Source organism: Thermobia domestica, chromosome 16, assembly GCF_964235325.1.
Source record: "Thermobia domestica chromosome 16, izTheDome1.hap1.1, whole genome shotgun sequence".
Classification (NCBI taxonomy): domain Eukaryota; kingdom Metazoa; phylum Arthropoda; class Insecta; order Zygentoma; family Lepismatidae; genus Thermobia; species Thermobia domestica.
In genome coordinates, this window is record NC_137469.1 from 135,175,517 (window position 1) to 135,201,582 (window position 26,066).

The window sequence follows — 26,066 nt, forward strand, 5'->3', positions numbered from 1 at the left end:
TACGATTTGAATACATTGAAGTCGATTTCACCGCCGACATTATCGGTGGTCCATTACGGAAATTAATTCAAGCGTAATTTTCAAAGTTTGATACTCTGTGAACATAAGCATATGGAAAAATCCTGATTATTATTACTTTCTTTTATTTACATCAGAATTGTGTGCACACAATTTTCCCGGTCTCACTCGATAAGCAATGATTGAATAGAATATTTATTGACAAGTAGAATTATTATTATTTTGAAACGAACCTAGGATAATCAAATGTTTTTTTCAAAGCTCCCGAGGACAAGTGACTCATTTGGCATTCTCTTGATTGTGATCTCAAAAACAGGAATGTGACTCCACGCTTCACTTGCCGCACATCTTTTCTCTAACTTCCAACGCTACCCCTCATTTTTTAAAAGAATTTGTGGAATGGCAAATGGAAACAAAGACCAGAGCTATGTATGCAAGTTTTCCCTCTCACCTTTGTGTACCGGGATTGACCACCTGATAGAGTTCTCCAGTTTAGCTATAGTGAGTGGGTGAAAAGGTTGTGTATTCTTGTGTTCTTACCTTTCTAGTTTTGCTTACAATTTTAGAGATGGCAAAAATTTTTCCGTATGATATTTTAACCCTTATCGAACTTGTGGAATGCAGACCTTGTATATGGGATAAGACAACAGACTCTTTTAAGGACAAAATTGAAAAGCAAAAAGCATGGCGAGAAGTTCATGCAAGAAGTGTAGGATCAAATTTTCATGCTAGATCAATCACTTCCCTGTTAAACAAGTATAGTTTTATTGAGAAAGTATACAAATATATGTTGAGTTAGAAAGTTTAGGGTGGTCCGGATCCGATGTACCCCCGTAAGTACGTCCCTTCTTAAGACCTAACCTACTATGCTAGACCCTTTCGAAATATCTCTTTCTTTTTTTGGGTTGGGTTATTTATTAATTAAACTCGGTTAATCAAGGGAAAATTATTGTAGGGAGATGATTTCAAGAGCAGTTAGTTGCAAGATGAGGGAAATACGAGTATGCTCAATGCGGATTTTAAACGGGTGGTAAGAAAAATCACAATGTTACACTTTCGAAAAACGCTATAAATTAATACTAACATAATATTATTATTGTCGTTAATGACCAGCAGGGACTTCTCCCCGAAACTTCTGGCAAGAAAAAGAGGGAGCTAAAACGTCAGGAATGTTCGAATGCTTAGAATGTGATCGAATACTTAAAAAAAAAAAAAAATCAAAATCCATTCACGCGGATCCCTGGATCACTTTTAATTAATTTTTTTTTCCGCTTGGAGGGTAACATAAGAGCTGCCTGGCGTCCCTTATTCCGAACTCCAATTTGTTCTGTTTAACAGGTCCTAAATATTGCGCGAATTACGACACTCTTCCATTTATGATTGAGGAGGTACTTTTCTTTCACCTGAGTCAGAAACACTATTCTAAAATAAATACAAATTTAGCAAAAAGAAAAACATATACGATAAATTCAGAATTATAAACAAAAAGCAAATCTCTTTTAGAATGTGAGGCCCGACCCGAGTCCGAAATATGTTTTAGCATTTAGGCCCAAGCTCGTGTGATAATCAAATAAGCCCGAAGTAAGCCCGAATTACAGACACTTATATAATTAACGCAATATTGTAATTTTATTTACAGCAATTAGAGGTTTAATTTTACAGTTGTGCTTTAGAAGTTCTCCAGAACATTTGACTTCACTTTACACCTGCAAAGACTTCACTCTACACCCACTGGATTCAGGGGCGAATCCGGGGGGGTGGCGATCGGTGCGATCGCCCCCCAGTAAGGGGAAACTTTCTTATTTTATATATAAATAAAAAACTAATCCCAGAGTTTGGAGCTCTTAAAAGTAGGTCTAAATAGCAGCATTACAACCCACTGCCCCCCATAAGTCCGTCCTGGATCCGCCCCTGACTGGACTGGATACAGGATTTCCGCCAGGATTTCAAAATCAGGAGAGTGTTCGAAAATTTAAGGGGGTGTTTGTGCTTGACTTTTAGGAAACTTATAGACCTTTCTCGTATTATCCTAAAATTCTGCAATAGCACAAAAAATGACACCTTTCCACTGCAATCCTAATTTCAACAAAGTACAAAATGTTGCATTGACCTTCATTTCGTTTTTTGTATCAAAATATCCAATATATTTCAGCCAAAAAAAAATGTAGGCCTTATATCTGGAGAACTACATATAGTGTAACCAAACCCAGACTATCATTTAACTCAGTATGATGTACTTACTCCGTAAAAAAATACAAAAACTCGATATAGGGGCAGTTCAAAAATTGTGTGGCCCTTGATCCAAAATATCCAATATATTTCATTAAATCAAACATTTTCTTGTACGCCCCATATTTGGAGAACTACGTATAGTGTAGTGAAACCAAAAGTATCACTTAACTGAATATGATGTGCTTATTACGTAAAAAATACTTAAACTCGATTTAGGGACCGTTTAAAAATTCTGTGGCATCTGATCCAAAAGCTAATTAGTGACCAAGGTCGCTCTTTTGATGCGTTTCTTTTCTTTTTTTTCTTTTTTTTATCATTCCTAAAATTCTTGGCTCAGATCGCAATCTTTTGATCAATTTTTTGGATCATTCCTAAAATCCTTGTTATTTATTTGTTTTTATTTTGTGTGAATACCCATTACAATCAAGGTAAGTTATAGTATTAACGAATTAATTCACTTGACTGATGTGATGTTGAACTAAAATCCGTCGTAGTTTTCTCGATTAATGTATGCATGGACAAATACACGTCGGATGTTCTAAATTTATCATTTTTCTTCTCGTTCTTTTTCTGTTTGCTCTGCCTAAAATGGAAACGTTTTCGCGACTGAGATCCGTCAGTGGTTAGGTTAGGTTAGATGAACTCGATCTGATATCTGAAGTGCTAAAACTACAACATGATATACTAGAACGTTTATTGATAATTGCAGATATTGTACACTCATGTCCAAAATGATTGCCGCATATCTATAGCTGTCTTCTTGTACGAATATAATTTGGTAATGAGTATGCAGGGTACTTTTAATACCGATACTATGTGTATAATCGGGAAATGTATATTTGTGGTAAATTTCGTAGGAAAAGAATTATAAATACGAAAATTAGAATGAGTAAAACAAAATGTTGCTAAATGGACAAGAAAGTTTTATTTTCGTTTTATTGTTCTTATTACTGCTCTTTTGACATGAAATTTTCCACATGCATGTCTTTGCAAATTATACACATACTAACATTACAATAAATACCTGTAGAAATCGTTATCAAATTATATTCCTACATCAACATATTTATAGACATGCGACAATAATTTTGGACATGAGTGTACCTTTATCGCAACATTGTAGGTAACTAAATTCGTTTAAATTTATAGCCAATGTAATTTTGTATTTTGTAATTTTGTAATTTTTTACCAATGTGACTCATATATTCACGAATGTATTAATAGTCTTGATGACTACCGTATGCATATTTTGACAAACTCTCCTCTGAACCGTCATTATTACGCTTCTTCACATTTTCACACATTGTAACACCACTTTATAACTTATACATGCCTTATGCGGGTTTGTTTAATAAGCAAGTTAAATGCTCTTTGTGATCCTAATGAAAAAAAAAAAGTATTGGAAATATATTTACAAGCATATTTGTGAACCGCGGCGCAGTCTTACAAAAATTGAAAATCACTGTTCCAAGTTCTTTAATGTTCTTTGAAACGCAAGTTCATTTATTTTGATTCACTCATGGTCCAACTGAACCGATGTCACTCGTATAGGACTTCTGAACCATTTTCCGTATGCACAACCAGGCCGGTAGCGAGCCCAAAAATGTAGGGGGGAAGAGGCAGAAGTTAGGGATGGCCCGATCCAACTATATTATAGGTCATTTGCAACCCTACCGTGAAAATTTTAGGAGGGGGCAGCAAAAATTTAGGGGGACCTCCCCCTAGACCCCCTTGGATACGGGCGCATGGGCCTGTGCACAACCTATAAAATTTTCAAAATCAGCATCAACACTTTTATTTTCACTTCAAACATCAGTAAACAAGGTTCTTCCAAGGACACCTTCAAATTATTAACGTGTTCTGGAGTGAAACGGCACCATTCTGAAGTTAAAATTCTATTCATTGTTGAAGATGATCTCTCCACTGAAACGGTACCGATTGGAAGAAGCACAGGTTTTGTTGCCAGAGCTGACAAATTATTAAATATAATGCGTTTATATTCTTCACAGGAAAGCTTCATTAGAAATCCCTTGAAGAAAGTTATTCTTTCAATCGTTTGAGAGTTCTATATTCAAATAGCACTTCTTCGCACAAAACATGAAATAATTGTGAAAAATCGCCGATGAGAAGATAACAATCAGGGGACTTAAATAATCTTATAATTAACTCAAATGAGGGATTATAAACAAGTTAACTTACTTCAAATGACTATACATACATGCGTATCAAATAATATACAGATAGATTATGTGTTATATGTAGTAGGTTATTTTGTGCTGTTTGCTGTGAGTACACGTATCCAAAGACTCTCTTTTATCATTTCGTCAGCAGCGTTTCGCCTCACTCCTGCACAAAAACACACTTTACGATTTGTTCTTTTAACAGGTTGGGGCAACTTCATGCTGCTGTTCTAGCTACTCTACCAGGCGTAATTAATCTTGGAGCTGGCGTTAGTTGGGTTGCCTATCTCACGGATTTTGTACCTCAAGAATTTATGTGGCCAACTGTACACTGTTAGGAAGTGAGAAAGGCATCAAACAGCATCGAATTGGGATAGCTTATGGAAAATGGAATAGCCAAATTCTCAGTGCTGGCATATAAGATAAGTAATATCTTTCAGATTTATTTTAAAAGAAGAAACTGCATCTTATACGCCGGTAAATACTTATATTTAACCTTTATAAGGCGAAGTGATACATTTATATTTCGTACACAATCTACACACTTTTTAATATTAATGTATCGATGAACAAAAGACAGAGATTTTTCTAGAATTTTCCTCATTATAAGAAAATATGGACACGAAAAGGAAGGTGTAAAATATACTACACATCTTTCAGATGTAGTGAATCTAGGGAATCTTATGAAATGTTTATCACATAAAGTATACTATATTTATAATAAAGTATAAGGTGAGAAGTGTGAGGTCTAACGGAATCCCTTCAATAGTTTAGTGTAACTTCGATACAAATAAAATCAACTTACTGGAACATAGGAAGAGGTAACGTGTAGCGAACAAATTGATTCTGAACTCCATTATATGCGGCTGGGTCCATTTCACATTTCTCTTTCCATAAATCTCTGGCTGGAACATGTGACTCTCCTGACCAAGCCTACAAAATGGTAAATAATACACTTTATAAAATTTTAATGTAAATTTGACAATATGACTTACTCCATGGCTTAGGTAAAAACGAAGAAACTTTCCTACTGATTCAAAGATATTAACATTTTAAAGTAAGAATTAAAACAATAGCAAGATTTTTTTAAAAAAAAATGTAATGAATGAAAACATATATGTGGGAAGTTAATCCGTCAGATATCGTCTTTGAAAATGAGCTTGAATTCCGATGAAACTTTTTGTAAACAAATACGAGGGCTATCCAGAAAGTAGATTACGTTTTCGTCTGTGTCCGCTAGGGGCGGGGCTAGCGCTGCCATCTTGGGGTCAGAGCGTTGCGCAGCTCAGTCGGCATCTAGCCGTGCTAGTGAGAGGTTCGTGCTGTGCTCCGTTAAGATACTGTGACGGTTTGAAATGTCTGCGTTAATTGAAAATCCCGCGAGCTGCGAGGTGCGTGCAGTAATAAGGTTTCTGACAGCAAAAAACTGTAAACCGATAGAAATCTATCGGCAGCTGTGTGAAGTGTATGGGAACAACATTATCACTGAAGGTGGAGTGCGACAGTGGGTCATAAGATTTAAAAATGGCCGAACCAATGTTCACGACGAAGATCGAAGTGGGAGACCCAGCAAAGTGACTGCCGAACTTGTCGAAAAAGTCGATGTTAAAGTCCGTGAAAATCGAAAGTTCACAATAACGGAACTTTCTTTGAGTTTTCCACAAATTTCGCGAAGTTTGTTGCACGAAATCATCAGCGAAAAGCTTGGTTACCACAAGTTTTGTGCAAGATGGATTCCAAAAATCTTGACAGAGGACCACAAAAATCAGCGAATGGCTGCAGCGTTGCACTTTTTGGACGCCTACAATAAGGATCGTGACTCTTTACTCGATCGCATCGTTACTGGTGACGAAACATGGGTGAAACACGTGAACTGTGAAACGAAATTGCAATCAATGCAGTGGGGGCACACAGGTTCTCCCCAAAAACCCAAGAAATGCATGCAAACAATGTCGGCAAGGAAGATGATGGCGACTGTTTTTTGGGACAGAAAAGGTGTGATTTTGGTGGACTTCCTGGAAAGAGGCACTACAATAAACGCTCAAAGGTATTGCCAAACTCTGCAAAACCTCAGAAGAGCAATTCAAAACAAGCGCAGAGGAATGTTGAGCTCTAAGATCTTGTTGATTCACGACAACGCCCGGCCCCACACGGCAAATGTCACGCGTGAAGTTCTTGAATCTTTTCAGTGGGAGTTGTTTCCTCATCCGCCGTACAGTCCCGACCTGGCACCGAGCGACTTCCACCTATTCCCAGCAATGAAGAAGTGGCTGGCTATGCAGAGTTTTGATGACGACGAACAGCTGCAAGAAGAGGTAACGAAGTGGTTGAAGTCGCAGGCGGCCGAATTTTTCGACGAAGGAATTTCCAAGCTCGTACATCGCTACGATAAATGCCTTAATTTGAATGGTGACTATGTCGAAAAGTAGTATTTGTGTGTGGCTTTCATCTGTATATAATAAAATTTGTTTCCTATACTTTGTTGATTTTTTATTCCAAAACGTAATCTACTTTCTGGATAGCCCTCGTATATAGATATTGATGAATTATTTTGGTATCTTGAAAACCGCAATAACTTTAATATAAAGGAACGGACTACCACAATATAACTGCACTGTACCTACCTATATAGTAACAATGCATTTATATGATATATCTTGCCCCATAAGAAAGAAAATATCATGTCTGGTACTTTACGTAGAAGGTAAGTATGGTCGAAGAGTTTCACAAACATCTTTGAGTGATGCTACTCGACGCGCGATATGGTTGTGAAACTACTACAACTATATCACATGTCGAGTAACAATACTTTATCATATCCTGATTTTATTCTTTTTGATCTTCCTTAAGGTTTCTCTTTATTTTCACTTTTTTATTTGTTCCCGATCTCTCTTCCTCATAAAGGGTCGCGGTGGTTCAGGTAGAGCGTTCATCTCTGATGCTAGGGGTCCCTGGTTCGATCCCAGCTCGCGCCAAGTGAACTTTGCGGTGGACGAACACCGTGTGCCTAGGTTTACTCGGGATTCTCCCGTTTCCTCACACTTCCTTCATTCTACCATTTCATTCATCCCTAGTAGCAAGAAAGGTTTCGCCAGTTGGCGCGTGCTTGGCTTTTGGCTTTCCTCGCTTGCACTTGAAACGCATACTTTCAGACAGTATGCCTTTTGTTGTACTTGCAAGCGATTCTTTAGACCCATTCACAGAGCGTCATCGCATCAGTGGCGTTCATTGGCTACTGACTTGACTTGTAAAACGCTTGCGTCAAGCTTGAATGAAACTCTGAATGCAAGGTTGTCCCCGTGTAACTTTGTTACTGGAATCCAGCTTGCGGCATGCTTGCTCGTTTTCCAATCAAGCTGGATGCAAGCTTGGCCGACTTGCAATTCAAGCTTAGAGCAAGCGGTTTGCAAGTTGTCTGCTACTAGGGATTATTTCATCACCGTCTCCTTTAGCCTAGCCGACATAACCGTGGAACGTAAAACTCAAAGATTTTAATTTTCACTTTTTCTCTCTTCCTCATAACCCTACTGCAGTATCGCTGTAACAAATCCCAATATAACGAAATGCTCAGAATTGTTCCTTTTATTCCCTATTTAAAGTGTGTTAAGACATTTCGAACTTTCAGTGTGATGAATGAAAATGTCATCTTTTTGCCTTCTTGTGACTTTTTTTTTTTAATTTATAATTGAAATCCCTCCTGTCCTACAATATGTACGTTTATCTTATCCATTTTAGTTATTTATAGAAGGAGAAAACTATATGGAATGTTTGCAAATTATCTACATTGCAACTCGAATCTATGATACTATTTAATCAAATTTGATATTTAAATAAGATACAGCAATGAAGTGGAATCATATTGATATGAAATATATCTTAAAATATTATTAAGTGATTACACTACAAAATAGAAAATTACAATCAATATAAAAAATCTTATATACAAATATGACGACCTTCTTTTTCAGCAGTAATATTCCTTGGAACTCAAGAAGAAACTACCCGGCGGTTCAGCACACCATGTAACCTTAATTAGTATTATATTAATAACTTGGTTGAACATCTATAAATAATGTTGGAGGTAAAGAAAAGGAAAGACACTGAAAGAGAAACGAAAACGAAAAAGAAATACTTAATAGAATAAACAAAACTGATAAGAATATAATTTGTAGGTTATCCGTTTCAGAGATGATGCTCTTCGGGATTTCAGACTATACATTTTCCTGGCGATTCAAAACGCTTTTATTTTATTTTATTTTATTTTATTTTTAATGAAGAAGTGACAGGAAAAGATAAGAAAAAGGGTTCATATAAGAAGATACTTATGTGTGAGTCTCATTCTCTTCTGGTCTCCAGGATCCAAAACATCCATTATATTTCATTCAATCATTTTTATTGTACGCCTTATATCTGGAGAACTATATATAGTGTAGCCAAATCCAAACTATCACTTAACTCAGTATGATGTGCTTATTACGTAAAAAAAATATATAAATAAATAAAATGCGAAGACTTGATTTAGGGACCGTTCAAAAATTTTGTGGCCCCTGATCTAAAAGCTAATTATTCGCCAAGATCGCAATCTTTTGATGCATTCTTTTGGATCATTCCTAAAATTCTTGGCCAAGATCAATCTTTTGATTCATTTTTTGATCATTCCTAAAATTATTGTAACATATTTTATTGTTCATTTCTTCATTAATTTAAATTGGAAGTTTGTTGTAACTATTCAGCGCTTTATAATACGTTTGAGATTGAGTTACAGATTTACTGGTTCTTATAACTTTCAAATATTTGTGTATTAAATTTCCACCTGTGTATACATGCTTAAATTCACTCAATTTATCTCTGTTCTTTTTGACATACATTAATATATTTTGCAAAATAAAATTTGAAATTTGAAATACTGACAATTCCTCTAGAGTGCATCTAATCTAGGGTGACCAACCGTCCCGTAAATACGGGATTGTCCCGTTTTTTCACTACCATTAACAGTGTTCCGAAAAAATCTTGCGGGACGCCAAAATGTCCCGTATTTACATTGGGTCCAAAAAAATTTCCTAATTTATATTATTTTCTAAGCTATGTGATTATATTTGAATATGTCTAATTACTGAGTAACATCATTACGATGTTTGCAATGGTGAATGTGGTGACTGCATTGTTTTCCCTCCCAGGCCTCCCCACTCCAAGACTTCCACTCCGCAGACGACAGTGCAAGGGTCTGAAAGCCTTATGAAGAACAAATGTAACCTGTTTTTGCTTTCGAGCTCTTTCGTGCTAAACGGTTAGCATACGCGCCTTTGGAGTGGAAGACCCAGGTTTGATTCCCGGCGGGAGCTCATGTGATTCGGGTTCCACGTTATTCAGTGGGTTTTGTCTCATATAGCCTCGCTGCTGAAAGGAACGATAAACTCAAAATTAACTCAACTCAAAGTGATTTTGCTCTCTGTTTTGGACGGTGGAAGATTGAGACGCTGTCATCAGTACAGTCCAGTTTTTGCGTGATTTGACTAGACAATAATTGACAATAATCCTTTAAGTGAAGCATACCTATAGTGTATCCATAACCAGCTTAGTATTTTCCACCACGGAATAAGAAAATTGAAAGTAAGTGCAAAAACAAGTGTTATGGAGGTCAATGATGTATTGGAAGGAATGCTTAAAGCTATGTCTAAAAGAAAAGAGGAACAGTTTTCATCATTTAATGTAAAATCAGTTCTTAAAAAAAAAAAAGAAATTACGGAACAAGACAAAATCAACTTAAAAAATGAAGTTAATGAGTTTTATGAAACCTGCATTTAATATCTTAGGAAATGGAGGGTATCGTTCTCTACTTTTTGAATATTCAAATGGATGTTGTTGGAGCACATCCCTAGTTTTGGACAAGTTGAAGATAGTGTTGCTTACTTCAAGGAGAAAGGCATTGAAATAAATGATTCTTTGTTTTTCGATCAAATGGCTTCATTGAAGAATTTTGTTAACAATAATATAGAGTGGAGCAGAAAAGATTAAAAAAAAAAAAAAAAACAGGGCCACGAAAAGTGGGTTTGTTTTTTCAAAACTATACTAGGTCTGAACAACACTCTGAATCTTTAAAGATATGCCAATATGTGTTTGCGATTCCTGCTCATAATGGCAATACTGAAAGAATATTTTCGCTCACAGACATTCAATGAACAGACGAAAGAAAACAGAATGGAAGTGGAGACCCTTTGTGCAATTCTTCAAGTACTATACAATTTCAAAATGGACTGTTGTAACTTTTATAATTTTGTATTAGGAAAGAAGGAAGTTTTAAAGATGGCTAGGACAACAACTAGGTATTCTCATGAATCTAGCTCATGAAATGAACTCATGTTTTGCATTACATTATTCTCATGAACATACCTCATGTTTTCATTTTAATAATTAATAAATGTTTGATATATTTTTAGTAATGTTTTCAAATATTTCATTGTTTTATATTTTTATTTCTTGTTAGCTGCTAATATTTACTTGTTATTTAAATAATTCCACAACCTTTTCAGTAAGTTTTAAAACGAAAACAAATTTGCTCCTTTTTGTGAGAGAGACAAAAAGAGAGAGATAGAACAGAGAGGCTAAAAGTATGTTTAGGAGAGAAACCCATCCAAAAATAAAAGGTGTCCCGTTTTTTCTAGCTGACGATTTGGTCACCCTAATCTAATCTACTGTCACATCCTTTTCTACAACATACTCTTACAATGTTATTTTTACTCTACCGTCAGCAGTTATAAACAGGGGCGGCTTTAGGATTTTAATTTTGAGTAGACCCGCTCCCTTGCTTATGGATACATACACACATTATATTGATTAATAACAGTAGGAAATTACTTTTACAGTAGTTGTTGATTATCTACCATTTATATAAATTGTGGAAGTCTTTACTGTATCTTTTAGCGTGTATACATTTTTCAAAATTTTTGGATAGGCTCGTGTCTACCCGGCCTACTCGCTGCCACTAAAGCTGCCACTGGTTATAAATGAATAATGTAAGGTGTACTCGAGATTAATATACCATTTGTAAGTATACTATTTATGAAGGCATGATGTATTCATAGGTAATATTTTTATGGTAACAACGTGCTTCAGTTGTAAAATTTATCTGATAATTTTCTTAAAATTGTAGTGATATAATTTATGTGAGAATTTCATTTAAATCTTTATCAGTAATTATTCCTAAATATTTTACTTTGTTGTCACTGATAAGGACATTACAATTACAGTTTTGAATATTTTGAAAATAATGTCATCTTAATCTGATGTTTTCTGGTTGTTCTCTTCAAGTTGGCAGAAATATTATACACCTGTTTTTTAAAAGCATTTAATACTTACTAATGATTAGTAAACAACTGAAGCCGTGACTTCCGTAACCACACAAGTCCAGCTGTAGAGATATTAAGAAAATCAATAAAAACTGAACATGTCTTGGAAATTTGACCTTGTAAATAGAAATTTTTTCATACTTACACTTAGCTGAGTAACAAATATCATTAAGTATCAAAATAACAAATAATTTGTCCATAATAAAATAATGAAAATACTGGCCTTGTTTTATTATGGAACTCATCAGTTTGTTACATTGTTTTTAGGTATTATTATAACTCTGATTTGGAAAAGGAATATACTGATGTTTAAGCAATAATTTCTGGAAATGAAACAACAAACAGTCACTGTGAATAAACGTAGTCTATATTTTCACTATAATGTAATACAACAAACAACACATTTAGTTTACTCATATTTTTCCTTCACTTAATCAGTATCCCACACTGATTCCTGAGCACTGAGAGTCCGAGCTTCACCATACTGGTCCAGAAGTCTCTGAAAGTAAAGTTGCTATGCAGGTAAACTGGGGAACAGGTATTTTTCAATATTCCTGGCTTTAGCAGCTTTCAGGAGAATTTCAGCTTGATGTGCTCTCTCCAAGCTTTTAAATCAACTTTTGGTTTTCCTGTCGTCATGAATGTTTCTGTAACTAAGCCACTTGATATCTTGCTTGCAGTTATGGTTTTTGACTTGTATTCAATTATTAAATTACTCCATGCCGTGACAGTGGAGCTTTATGCTGATATGATGCAATGACAAGCTAAACTCGTATCGGCTGTTTGCTTTCCAGAACAACATAGGTCCATGGACTTGTGTGCTAATGAAACTCTCTCTCTCTCTCTCTCTCTCTCTCTCTCTCTATATATATATATATATATATATATATATATATATCGGGGAGAGCGAGGTAAATGCACGCACTTAAGAATAAGTTCGCATTAGTATGAAACAAAATATTCTCAGTTTACGCCACAAAATTCTTTAATGTCTTAGATACATTGTAAAGATTATCAAAAACCAAAACAATCACGTAATAATTTTCTGTGTATTATTTTCTGCAAACCAGTGAAAGCGTGGTATTCCCCACCCCGTATGGTAATGCCACGTGTGGCAGTATGGTAATTCTTCTACGCAAACAAATGCATAAGAACTGTTAATATTTGTCTCTAGAAAGGGAGAAATGTCAGTGACCGTGATACATGTTGTTGATGGTTCCAGTAAGAGAGGGACTTCTTATCTTGAAGGTCCAGGAATCTGTTGGAGAGCTGACATTATTTGTCGTCTATTATCTTGACTTGATACTGGTCCATCGTTGTTGTTAGCTAAAGCACTGTGCTCATAAGTCTTCTTTAGTACTTGACTATTTGCAAATTTTTCGGTTTTCTGAAGACACTCTTCTTGTGTGGGAGACACTCTGCTAATCTCGAAGCGGCATTAAAATTGTGTGCAATGCTCTTAACCTCAGCATATTCAAAGGCTAACCTTCGAAGTTGTATACATGTCATCCCATAAGAAAGCTTTGCTATTAGTATAATGTGATTTGCCAATTCATTTTCGTGCTCTTCGAAAAAAAAAAAAAAAAAAACAGTCTTGATGCCTAGTTTAGGTGCAGTTATGTCCGTAGAGTAGCCTCATAAATTCCAAATGCTCTTTTTACTATTCTCTTATCTTTCTCCCTTATAGTATTGCAATTACAGCACTCTGAAGTTGTTCTTGTGTCCATTTACCCTTTTCACTTTTCCTTTGATACTTTCAGGACATCTGTAATGACACAAAACAAGTGACTGATGTAGTTTCCCTTGCTATTAATTTATGTGAGTAGGAATACCATGTGTGTGACGTGGGGTAATACCACGCTTCTTTGGTCCTGCGTATAATTACTCCACCCCATCATGCGACAAAAAAAAAAAAGCTTTCTCACGTATTTTCGTTTTAAGAAAGAAACTCGAAAACTTGCTAATGACATACCTAACCAGAGTACATATTACATCACATCTTATATCTCTATTAACTACGCTTATTCTATCCTTACCTATCGACAGAAATATACTTCTTCCTACCACGTTCTCAAACAGACTGTTATTTGGCTGGAATCACCGCTGCTGTTTCTTATGACTGTCGGCAAGTATCAGCAGCATTCTCGTTCAGTCATTCAAAACCACAGAATTTGTATGCGTGGAATTGCCCAACTGCTTGAAATTCGACCTCTTTCCAACTTATATATAGGGTGGATTCTTTATCTTGATACACTTTTGTAATTTCTAAGCTAATACAAACAAAACACTGAAATTCTGTACCATGCAAATATCGGAAGGGGAACATTGTTTGACATACTCTGTAACACTACCATTTTAATACTTTTGCCGACCAAACATGATTATATTTTTTAAATGACACTATGTCCAGTTATTCCATATTTCAAATCTACATTTTGAATGAAAACTTATAATATCAGATTTGTTGTCCAATGTTGCAAACGAAGAACGCAACGCATACAGATACCCAAATTTTGGTAACTACTATAGCAATAACAACGCAAGTGACACGGATGGGGTAATATACGTCCAAAGTGCTTTAGTACCTAGTACTTACAATTATAACGGATTTGGGATGAATAGGAACAAAGATAAAAGGGATTGAAAATCTGATTTTCTTCAAAAGCCTTTATTTAAAAAACTGCTTTGATAAGTACATCATCCAACTGCATAGTATAACATGTCACTCTGTTAGTTACTTTTAAAGAAAGTTGTAAAACCTTTCGATCATGTCTGAAGTGATTCTATATGGAGTATCTGGTTAAATATTTTGATTGTCAAATTTTTTGATTATAGCGCCTCTGGTGGCGATTTTCTGCGATATTAGCCCCCCAGCGTTGCCAATGTGTGTGTAATTGCACAAAATGTGTGCAATTTTGGCCTGTTTGTGCATTTTGTGTGTAATGCCAATCTGTGTGCATTTTGTGTGTAATTTGGCACAATTAAAAATTTTGATCATTGATGATTTTTACGAAGTTCCTTTCATTCAAATATTCATTATTTCCACATTTTTTTCTCTGAAAATTGTATTCTAAAAACTACGAGCTCCAACGCCTGACTCCAGGCCAGCGCAATAAAACCACAGAGAAAATAACAAGTTATTTGCTATTATTGTTATCTCTTGTTATTTTCTCTACAGTATGATAAAACCTATATTGCTTCTTTGGTACCTCACGTCTTGTTTTTCAGAGGCGGGTGTCATGACATCCCCAAGCAAAGACGCTTTGTTCAAGCAAGCAATGTGAATGAATGTTGACCCTCGATGTTGGCCAAAACATGAGGCGGAGGGGGTAAGAAGTCTTTTGTCTCCCACCACTTGTAAAGAAAATGCCATTTTGCAAACAGATGAACTACAGAGTGGCCGATGTCCAATTAAAAAGATTAAGTACGTTGAAAGCAATGGCGCAGATTTTCCAAGATTTATGTGGGTGCATATCAATGGCGGGTCATATTAGCCTATATGTTTTCGGGGAAGTCTCGATGTTTGATTGTTTTACTTTTAGTTAAATATTTTATGAACATTGTCATAAAGGACTGTGCTGTGAGAAAGTAAAATATATCGGTACTATAAGGATAAATTGGGACTGCCCTAGCTCAGTCGGTAACACGACTGATTTAAACGCAAGAGAAACTGGTTCAAACCCGGGTTCACGCTACAGCACCCACAAGATTATTTATGTGCGTGCCGGAGCTCTGGAGCACCCACATAGTCGTGCGCATGGTTGAAAGTAAAATGAAAGTGACAATGGGCGGGAAGGTGACGGTTTTCCAATAATAATAATAATAATAATAATAATAATAATAATAATAATAATAATAATAATAATAATAATAATAATAATAATAATAATAATAGCAAATCAAGCGCTGAATCCCTGAACAATGGCTGGTCAATGTGCACTCATGACCAAAATGATTGTCGCATATCTATAACGGTCGTGTTGTGCGAATATAATTGGATAAGAAACTCGCAAGGTACTTCTAGTACTGTTACTATGTATATAATCTTGAAATGTATATTTGTGCTAAATTTCATAGAAAAAAAATATAAATACGAAAATTTGGATGAGTACATCAAAATGTTGCTAAATGGACAAGAAAAGTTTTTTTTCATTATATTGTTCTTATATACAGATCTTTTGACATGAAATTTACCACATACATGTCTCTGCCGATTATACAAATAGTAAGAGTGTTAAATGTACCCTGGTATATAATTATCCAAATATATTCGCACAACAACCCTGTTATAGATATGCGACAATCATTTTGGACATTAGTACACGTATAGGTATGTACGTCATTAGTCATAATAAACATATAGATAGGTAGTTATGTATTGTGTAATGTTGTGTGCACTGTCTTCCAGCTTGTGTGTAAAATTGTGCAATTCGGGCGGAAGTTGTGTGTAATTTTGCTTGCTGTGTCTGGCAACACCTTCAGCTAATCTGTTAGATGTGTGCTGGAAAGCGTACCCGACGAACCTTTAATATAGTAAAGTGTTTCTATATAACCTACGAAATAATAATTGGGTTAAGTTATAAAATTGTTCTATATTGTGTGAATAACTTGTGAGTTTAAATTGGAATTATAAGGTGTGGATGCGTTGTGAGTTGTATAATTTTCTTTCACTAGTTTAACAAGTCTCTACGTGTTCTAATGGAGTCATTAACTATATATGCTACGTTTGGGTTTGTCATACTAATAACTTCTTATCAATTTGTATATAAAAGAAACGGGATAGGTGTTGTTTTAATTATTTCCAAATCATTATATATTTCATTGATTATCAATGAGTTACTATATTAAAGTTGCTTGGGGAACTGATTTAAATGAGGACATTTGGCAGTTGTGAGGTTAATATGTTCATTTGTAAATCTTTGTAAATGCAGATTGATTGTTACAAAGATATAATAACTTTAATTAATTAACTTATTATTGAACTAAAGTAGAGTAACCTCTCTATCTATTTTAGTGCTATTTATATCCTAAATGTTGCATAGCTATCATTTCCAGGAAATTCTACATTGTGTTTATATTCAATATAGAAATAAATTGTGCCCATTAGAAATATTAATAACTATGCACTATTTAATTTCTAGGAAATTCTTCTTAAATGTTTCATGTCTCCACTAGTGGGAGGGCCGTGTCGAATAACGACCTCCTTTGTATAAAAGAACGTTACAATATATGGCTTTGAATAGTTGTGAAAATCAATACCGTTTACAGCAACTAGACATCTCAAACCGTTCTGAAGATATAGTAAGTTCTGGTAAAGTTCGCAACACTGCTTAAAATTAATATAATTCCGAGAGCTTGTTGTAATTATACCTACGAAAAATATTGTTGTAATGTCATAGAGCAAACCATTTTGAAAAATGTCCACAAATACACCAATTTAACCAATGTATCAAAAACCATTTTCTTGTACCTTTGTAATAGTTTTAGATATCTAATTGCTGTAAACGGCATTATGATCTCTATGTCTTTTGCAAACTATCCACGAAAATAGATGTAATACTTACCTAAACAACTTTAGGAAATGAACTCTCCTAAAAAATACAAATATTCAATTCCGTCTATTTGTTTCTACTTGTTCGAAATACATCATATGCTGACAGTCGTTTAGATGGACAGTACTTTTATGTGCATTAACCCGTTTCCGTGTCATTTGCGTAACTACTGTTGTAGAATTCTTCAAAGTTTCGATGATTGTGATAGTTTTGTGTTGGAAAATGTAATTTGTTTTAACTTAGCAAAATAAAAAAACAACTTTTAAGAAACCTATTGACGTGAAAACTCATGAAAGTGTACGGTTTGTAAGTTGCTTAACCTGTTGAGTGAAGTTAGCAGAGTAATTCGATTTAAATTTAATTTCAAATTTATTACTTCTGAAATTACTTACTTTTTTATTATGCATTATCCAGTAGTACTCTGAGACATTATTGTGTATCAGACTTATTTTGGCAGCTCTCTTTAAGAGTTTATTTGCTCTGCTTGTATTTCCTCTTATTTCCTCATAATAAGCCACCAAATGTGTTAGTCTGGGAAAGAAAGAAGATCCGTTAATTGTTTTCTCTTCAGATTACTTCTAAATTATCCACTATACATTCCCATTATAATGACTATGTTTAAAGTTGCATTACAAAATCATTCTTCTCTAAATTAAACAATGATATTAAAACATTTTACATAATTGTTTAGCGAATCTTTCGAAGTTCATTAGTCTATTAGGTATAAGTTTAGAAAATGAACACTGATTCCACGATATAACATCATATCTCCAATAGACATTAGTCCACTATGTCAAGCTTTAGAAAATGGACAGTGTGATTCCTCGACATTACATAATGTCTTTAGAAGCTCATCAGTCTGTTATATCTAAGTTTAAAAAAATGAACAGTCTGTTTGCACGTTATTTGCATCACATCTTTAATAGTTTATTAACCTACAATGTCCAAGTTTGAAAAATGAACGCTCTGATAACACAAGATGCCATCATGTCTTTAAAAGCTCATGAGCGTAATATGTCTAAGTGTAAAATATGAACAACGTAATTCCACTGTACGGCATCATATTTTTAGAAACTCTTTTACCCAGCTTGTGTAAAATATGAGGGCCTCACACTTGATGAGCAATTAATTTTTGTAAAAATGGCCCACGCGATGTCAGCCAATATTTTGTGAATTCCTCCTAAATGGGACTCACAAGACAAATTATATCGCCTCCCTCATTGGTGGAATATTATATAAGACAACTAAGATATGAGTGAAGAACTAAATAACTCATGATACTTCCCAAGTATCTAATTACTCATGCATTCAGTATTTTACATCCAATGCCCCATCGAGATGTTGCTGCAAGTCACAGTGTACACGTCTGCCTTCACTGCCTTCGACCCTTAGCACGCACCATACCGAAGCGCTGCCACTTTTTTATCTACCCAAACTCCTGTAAGAAAAACTTGTGCGAAACATCATAGAAGTCATCTACTTGCTTTTACTGAAACCAGGACAGTTTAGTATTATTGAAGAACTCCATTGAAATAAGCTAATAATATGACTTATTAATATTCCCGATTTAAAAGAGAAAGAAAAGAAAAATATTTTTATCTATATGTACTTTTCGAAATTTTCCTAAAAATTTGGAGATAACACTGACACTTCATCTCATTTGTATGTATGGAAACACAGATTATGAAAAATATCACCCACTCATAATTTCACAAAGAATTTTCTTAAAAGAGTTAGCTTAATGAATAACAATAGATTCATATTTACAGATATGTTTCACAGACACTTGAGTTGCAAATAATACGTAACATAAGTGTTCGTGATATCAATTTTAGTCTCTTTTTCCAAAATTTCATTTCCATGATCAGTTCTGTACAGTGTTACTATTAGCCGCACCACTTCTTGGAGGCACACTCTCTTCCGTTGCGACTGTATTTAGTAATAGAAAATAATCCCTGAATTCTCCTCTGTTACGAATAGAGAGAATCTTTCTATATTTCTACTGAGTATCACGCAGAGCGTAGAAATTCACTAACCTTAGGTCATATTAACGAAGTCCTTCTAGCCCTAATATAATTATAGACTTTGTGCAGTTACGGTAACCTACCTTGACAAATTAGTTACGGTAACGTATAGGAAATCACAATTAAGCGATTCTGGTCTCATTTGTGAAACAATTCGAAGAGTATATCATTTTTTTTACATCGCCAGTGATACATAATAGATAGATTATTTACAATCATCTCAGGGCATTTTCTTCTTGGAAGATCCCATGAGTTTTTAGGGGGCCGACTTTTACATATTAAAAGCTAACCGGAAGTCTTGTTTCAGGTTTCAGGTGTAGAATTAATAACTCACCTTGGATAGGGTACATACATATAAAGCATATTATTGTAATTATATTTGCAATTGAAACATGAGTTCTAGCACTGAGCACAATCAGAATCATAGGTTCTAGAAAACGTTTCAAGAAACTACTCATAAATTTAAAAAGTTGCTTTAGAAAATCCAGTTATTTGATTTCGCCTTTATATGAGTAAAAATGGGGGAAATAGGGGAAAAAGTGAGATCACTTTCAGAAGTTGTTGTGAAATAGTACAGTAATAAAATCACAAGTATCTGCATCCAGTTAGGTAAACGAAAGTAACGAAGTTACTGATTATTGTGAACACGGGCGCATCCACGTGGAGATCAAACTAGTCGAGACATCTTTTTTGGATGATAAGTGCTAAAGTCTACGCTCCGCTGGTGAAATGTCGTTACACTTAATATTAAAACTCAGATTTCTTGTTAAGAGAAAATACTTTCCTCCTTATGTACTTTTAAATTCAACATTTAAAATTTATCTAGAACTTTCGTTTTATTCGATGGAATCATTTTCTTAACGAATTACTTCAAATTATGACATCACCTAAGTGAGCCATTGACCCATCACAATCTTGATCAATATTATTTATTATTATTATTATTATTATTTTCGGGTGGGGCAGTTTAAAGCAAAAGGCAGCCACTTTTACTGAAACGATCACCTCGATGCGTTGATAATTGAGTACTCATAATATTTCTCTTCTAGCTTAAGCTGTAAATATGCTTGACGAAAATGAAGTAAACCGTAGCAGCTTGCACCCCGTAGTTTATGTAAGTTGTCTCTAATCTCAGAAAAAAAGAGTATCCAGATTTTCAGTATATCTGTTAATCATCATCATCATACGTATCCTGCATTCTGTTTTGATACCGTCCGGTGGTAGCCTTCTTTTCCACTCAGTCTTTCTGCCAGGATACCCGCTAGCACATCCTTCTTGATACACTTCCTACTCAGTCAATGCCTGAACAAGTTTCTTTTCCTCTTTCAATAATATCTAAAATTGTTCTTTCCTTCTCCTATTTCTAAGACCCTCTAGTTCGTTTTCCACTCGACTCAGCTAGTTCTTTCCATTCTTGTTTACATCCATATTTTTAAAGCTTCCAGTTGCGTTTCATTATTTCAGCGCAATGTCCATGATTCTGCAACATACAGCACAATACCCCACATGAAGTGTTTTGAAAGTCCTTTTTTCAACTCTTTACTCAAGGACCCACAAAATAGTTTTTCTTCGTCTTAGAGGCTTCTTTCGGCACTCCTACTTTCGCTTTTATTTCACATTTGTACTTCATATCATCGCTAATACAGTCATACTATCCATGTATCGAAAATTAGTCACCTGTTATATTGTTTTCCCTTTTACTTTTATAGTTGACACCGACCATGGCTTTTCCCTTTCCAACATTTATTTTGATCCTATATATATATATATATATATATATATATATATATATATATATATATAGGGTGTTTCTAAACAACACCGACAACGTTTGGAGGTAATTCGAGACAAGACAAAAATATAGACCAACCTGAGTGCACAAATGCTTCCTTTCGGAATTATAGGCTGCCGAAAATATGAAAAACTGAACTTAAAGGTCCATAGCTCCAAAAGTATGGAACCTACTGTAGTTAGGACAAGTCTTCACTTGGGAACTAGTATGTGACCTATCTAAATATCGAAGTTTCACAACCCTGCGGTATTTCCACAACAATTTTTAAAGAGGTATTTGGTCAGTACATCAAATTAAATGCCAGTAGCCAAACTCCTCTATAAAAATTGTTGCATGAGTACCTTAGGATTCTGAAACACTTTTTTTTTTATAGCGGACATGTTAGTTGTTAAGGGAAGTCTTGACCCGACTACGGTAGGTCTCATAGTTTTAGAGCTGTGGACCTTTAAAGTTCATTTTTCATGTTTTCAGCACCATATAACTCCGAAAAGAAGCATTTGTGCATCCAGGTTAGTCTATACTTTTTGTCTTGTCGTGGTGTCAGGAATCACCTCCCAAACGTTGTCAGTGTTGTTTCGAAACACCCTATATATATATATATATATATATATATATATATATATATATATATATATATATATATATATATATATATATATATATATATATATATAATGTTTTCTGTATTTGCTTTACACAAATTTAAAAAGTTCACTTTTGCTAAATCCTTTGAGACTTATGGTATGTCATATGGTTTTCAGAACATTGGAATCGCATTATGTCGTAATGGAATCGACACCTTAAAACTTTTGACTTTGTCATCGATGCTATTGAGAAATATAGAGGTACACTATTCCATTATTTTTTCAGTTAAACTTGCAACAACATCATTATTTATATTTGTAATTGTAAATTTGTTAATTTTGTGAAAATACTTCAGCCGATCCTGTCTCCAACATGAAAATAACAATTACCAATGCCTTCCTAAAATTGATTTTTATTTAGTATAAGTAAATAAATAAAATAATAAAATATGAATGAAAAGTAGTTGCAGTGTTTTCGAAACTTTCGCTTCTAAAAGGGAAAAGTGGCCATTTTTTACAATATTCAAACCTCTGGTTTTTATCCTAATTAATCCCTATCCTTTCCGTGCGAAGAACAGACACTTCTACTTATTCTATTATGAGCATTCTTCAATTGCTGTATTAAACATGTTTAAATAAACATTTAACGGTCGAACTACATTTGGGAGGGCAGTAAGCCGTTTGGGGTTCGGATCCATTTACCTTCCCGCAGATACGCTCTTGAATCACTTATATGCGCACTGTTTGTAACTATTTACTTTTCCCTTTTTTATGATTAAAGTTTTACAGTCACAGGTGTTCTTTACAAATGATGTGACACGGAACAAGCCGCTATAAGTTAACCCCGCACTAATTGTTTACGGTCAAGACTACGGAAACATTACAGTTAACATTCAAGTCCGTATCCTATAGGGTGAAAACTGCATTGTTTTGATCTAACACTCACAATATTGCAAAGTGACACGGACTTGAATCTTTCACTGCAAGTTCTGAACAATAAGACGCAGTTATCTTGTTACTCCTCGATATGAACCCCTTCTATCTGCTCTACTCTCTTTAACAAATCTACTGGAGTAAATTTCGCTACTACTCGCTTCGCATGTACCACAAATTAAAAAAGTCTGGAGGACATGGTAGTTGCGTTGGTAGCCTACCCACCCTTTCCTGAACTCCCAGCAGCACTCGATTTACGTTACAACAACTTATTTCTTATAATTACAAAACTAAATTCAACTGCTTCACCACATTCTTTATTATCGAAGCTTCAAAATGAGACCCCTGTGACTTTTCTGAAATTCCTATAACAGGAGGAAATTAAGACAACTTCTACCAGACTGTAGAATGTTCACCGAGAATAACTCACTCATCGATTAACTGCCTAGTGGAACCATGTAACTGGAACATGGTTGTGGTATGTTAGAGGTAATATGTGAGTAAGTAGCCTTAGTTTCATACTTTTCCCATGTTGATATATTTCGTATATAATTACACAAGTTTAAATACATACCAAGGAACTATAAATAAATTGGCTAAAGTATTTATCATACACATGCCTCCAAAATAATGTGTTTACATTTACAGATTAAAATCAGCCCTGTCAACAGTAAACAAATTTGGCTGTTCCAAATGTAGCCCTCCCTACAAAACCTGACAGACTGAAATAGTTCTTTATTTTCAAACCAAATTAAAGAATTTGTCGGATAGTGACGCACTGAAAAACAAAATAGGGTATATTATGGTATTTCCTAAGAATAAAATATGTCACATATGGCTGCTTTTATCTATTTTCTAGCCTCGATATTCGCAAACAATGTCAAGATTTTGAAAGAACGCGCAGTGTAACCGTTTTCCAGAACGTTCCTGGTGTCCAACCGTTAAATACTCTTTAAATATCTTACTTTACCTGGTCAGGACGTCTTAGAACATCTCCGAAAAGGAATCACAGAACTCGTCCTTGGTCTTCTCAGATCTCAGCACTAGCATAAGTACAAATCGTCGGTGTCTCGTCTCGAAACTTTTGTGTACATCTTGAAAATTACTCAAACCGTAACACGCAGAGGTACAACTAGCACATGAAACAAAATACACTAAGTAAAATAACAATATACTTATTTATTAGACTCACTAGAAAAAGAAAATAATTGCGATGAAGGAAAACAATGACAACACGAAACACTTGTATCAATATAATTAATTCACCACTTAGACAAACAATATAAAATACACAAAAACGCACTTCACATTTCGTTAACAGCAAATAGCCCTTTAAATCCTTATGAGATATATGCATGAATAGCACTTTTATACTTTTGAATATCACTATATGATTTTTCTCACATAGCCAAGTAATACACACTGGGGTTAACACTGTGAGAAGCAGTACTGGAAGTAATGCCACGGTGCAGATTCCAAGATGTTGCTGCACTAATCCAATAAAATCGTCAAAATTGTATTCCTCCCGGATAAGTTCTTGAGGTTGCAAAACATCGGAGTATGGTTGATTGACAATATAAAAATCCAAACGGTTTATTGGAACCGATTACTATATATGCGCACGAGGTCAGAGGACAATGGATTAAATGAGTAGTGCCAGTTGCTTACACAGTCCTTGGGCGGCTATGTTATAAATCATGCTCACTGATACAAATGTGTAGCGAACAGAACGAAAGTAGAGTCCTCATATATGTTTGGAGCAAAGTACTTGAGTTGATGATGTGCTCGGAGTAGAAATTGGATCAACCAACTGTTCAAGGTTTATATTATAGAATGCAGTATGGTTTAAATAACCTGTATGAGTAATACTTTATATTGACTCACAGTTCACTGGTCACAATGTAGAAGAAAAGAAAGTTAGTCCAAGCATGGGAATTTATGAGATAAGAAGGTGCTTGTTAGCGTTGGTTAGCTCCTGATAGTCGCTCTGTGCGCCTATGTAGTTAATATTTCCAACATAGATATTTTGATAAAAAGGCCTTGTGTCCATCTTAAACACAAATTAAACGTAACTTTGTTACAAGGCTGTCTATATTCTTTATTATAAATTAACAAGAAATGTTACAGTTTCGGAAGTATATCACTTCCTTCTTCAGACTACTACTCCAACTGAAATCATAGATAACATAACATAATTTGTTATCTCTACCAGTGATTGGTAGAGATAACAAATTATGTTATGTTATCTATGATTTCAGTTGGAGTAGTAGTCTGAAGAAGGAAGTGATATACTTCCGAAACTGTAACATTTCTTGTTAATTTATAATAAAGAATATATACAGCCTTGTAAGAAAGTTATGTTTAATTTGTGTTTAATATTTCCATTAAAAAATCGAAGAAATACTTAATTCAGCTCCAAATAATTATATAAAACAGTTTATGCATATTAATAAGTAAGAAAGCAACAATGAATCGTCTAAATAGTCGGAGCACACAAGTGAATATTGCCTTTGTTACTCACTAAAACCTATTAACTGTGAAACAACGTTTTGCACATATGTATTGGTGAACGATGAAAGGTTCTCTTGTTCTTGCTCGTGGGAAAGAAGTCGAGTTGTTCGCTATTCCCATCGAAGGAAAGAAATAAATTTTGTTCCATGAATCAAATATAACTTGAAAAATTACTTTTGTCCTTCAAAAGTGTACAAAGCGTCCCAAAAATACTTATATAACCCGATAACGGTTATAACCGTTCCTGCAAATAATTCCAGGCTCGCTGTAACAGAACGTTAATATCGACGCTCTTGTTTTCGGAAGCTCGACGATTCTAATAAAGTTGTGAATATGCCTTCTATTGTCAATATCATTAAAATTTCCTTTATTTCAATATTTTACCTACACTTCCTTCGACTAGTTATTACATATAATACAATTCATAGTAATTATTAAAGCTGTCATATGCCTTCCTTACACAAGATTGATTATAATACGTATACATGCACTAAAGGAAAATGAATATTAATTCCATACACATAATAAAACTACTCTATATATAATAAATAACTTATAACTTATCTTGGTACGCAAATACCATAGTATAATAATTATGAAACACCTTCTCTTATTTTACATATCAATATGCAGATTTTCTAACATAATCATTCCAGACTTCACATTTGTCTCATAAAAAATGATTCTACAACATATCACATACTTAATAGTTTATTAGTATACTATGGTTCAAGTTTTAAAAATTAATAGTCTGATTCCACGATAAAACATTGTGTCTATAGAAGCACATGAGCCTACTATGACTAAACTTTAAAAATGAATAGTCCGATTCCATGATAAGACATCTTGTCGTTACTAGCTTATTAGCTTACTATGACTAAACTTTAAAAGTAA

At 34.5% G+C, this 26,066-nt stretch overlaps 1 protein-coding gene across 2 annotated transcripts in view; it reads right to left on the reverse strand.

Moving 5' to 3' along the window:
• LOC145673438 (adenylate cyclase type 10-like) overlaps window positions 1-26,066 on the reverse strand; it is a 545,310-nt gene that overhangs the window by 23,378 nt on the left and 495,866 nt on the right. For both annotated transcript variants that reach the window (XM_081743142.1, XR_014128769.1), the window contains 2 exons: window positions 17,721-17,859; window positions 5,236-5,363 (listed from right to left, as the gene is read on the reverse strand). In XM_081743142.1, the coding sequence (XP_081599268.1) occupies window positions 5,236-5,363; window positions 17,721-17,859 (267 nt within the window). Of the gene's footprint in view, window positions 1-5,235; window positions 5,364-17,720; window positions 17,860-26,066 lie in introns of those variants that run through there.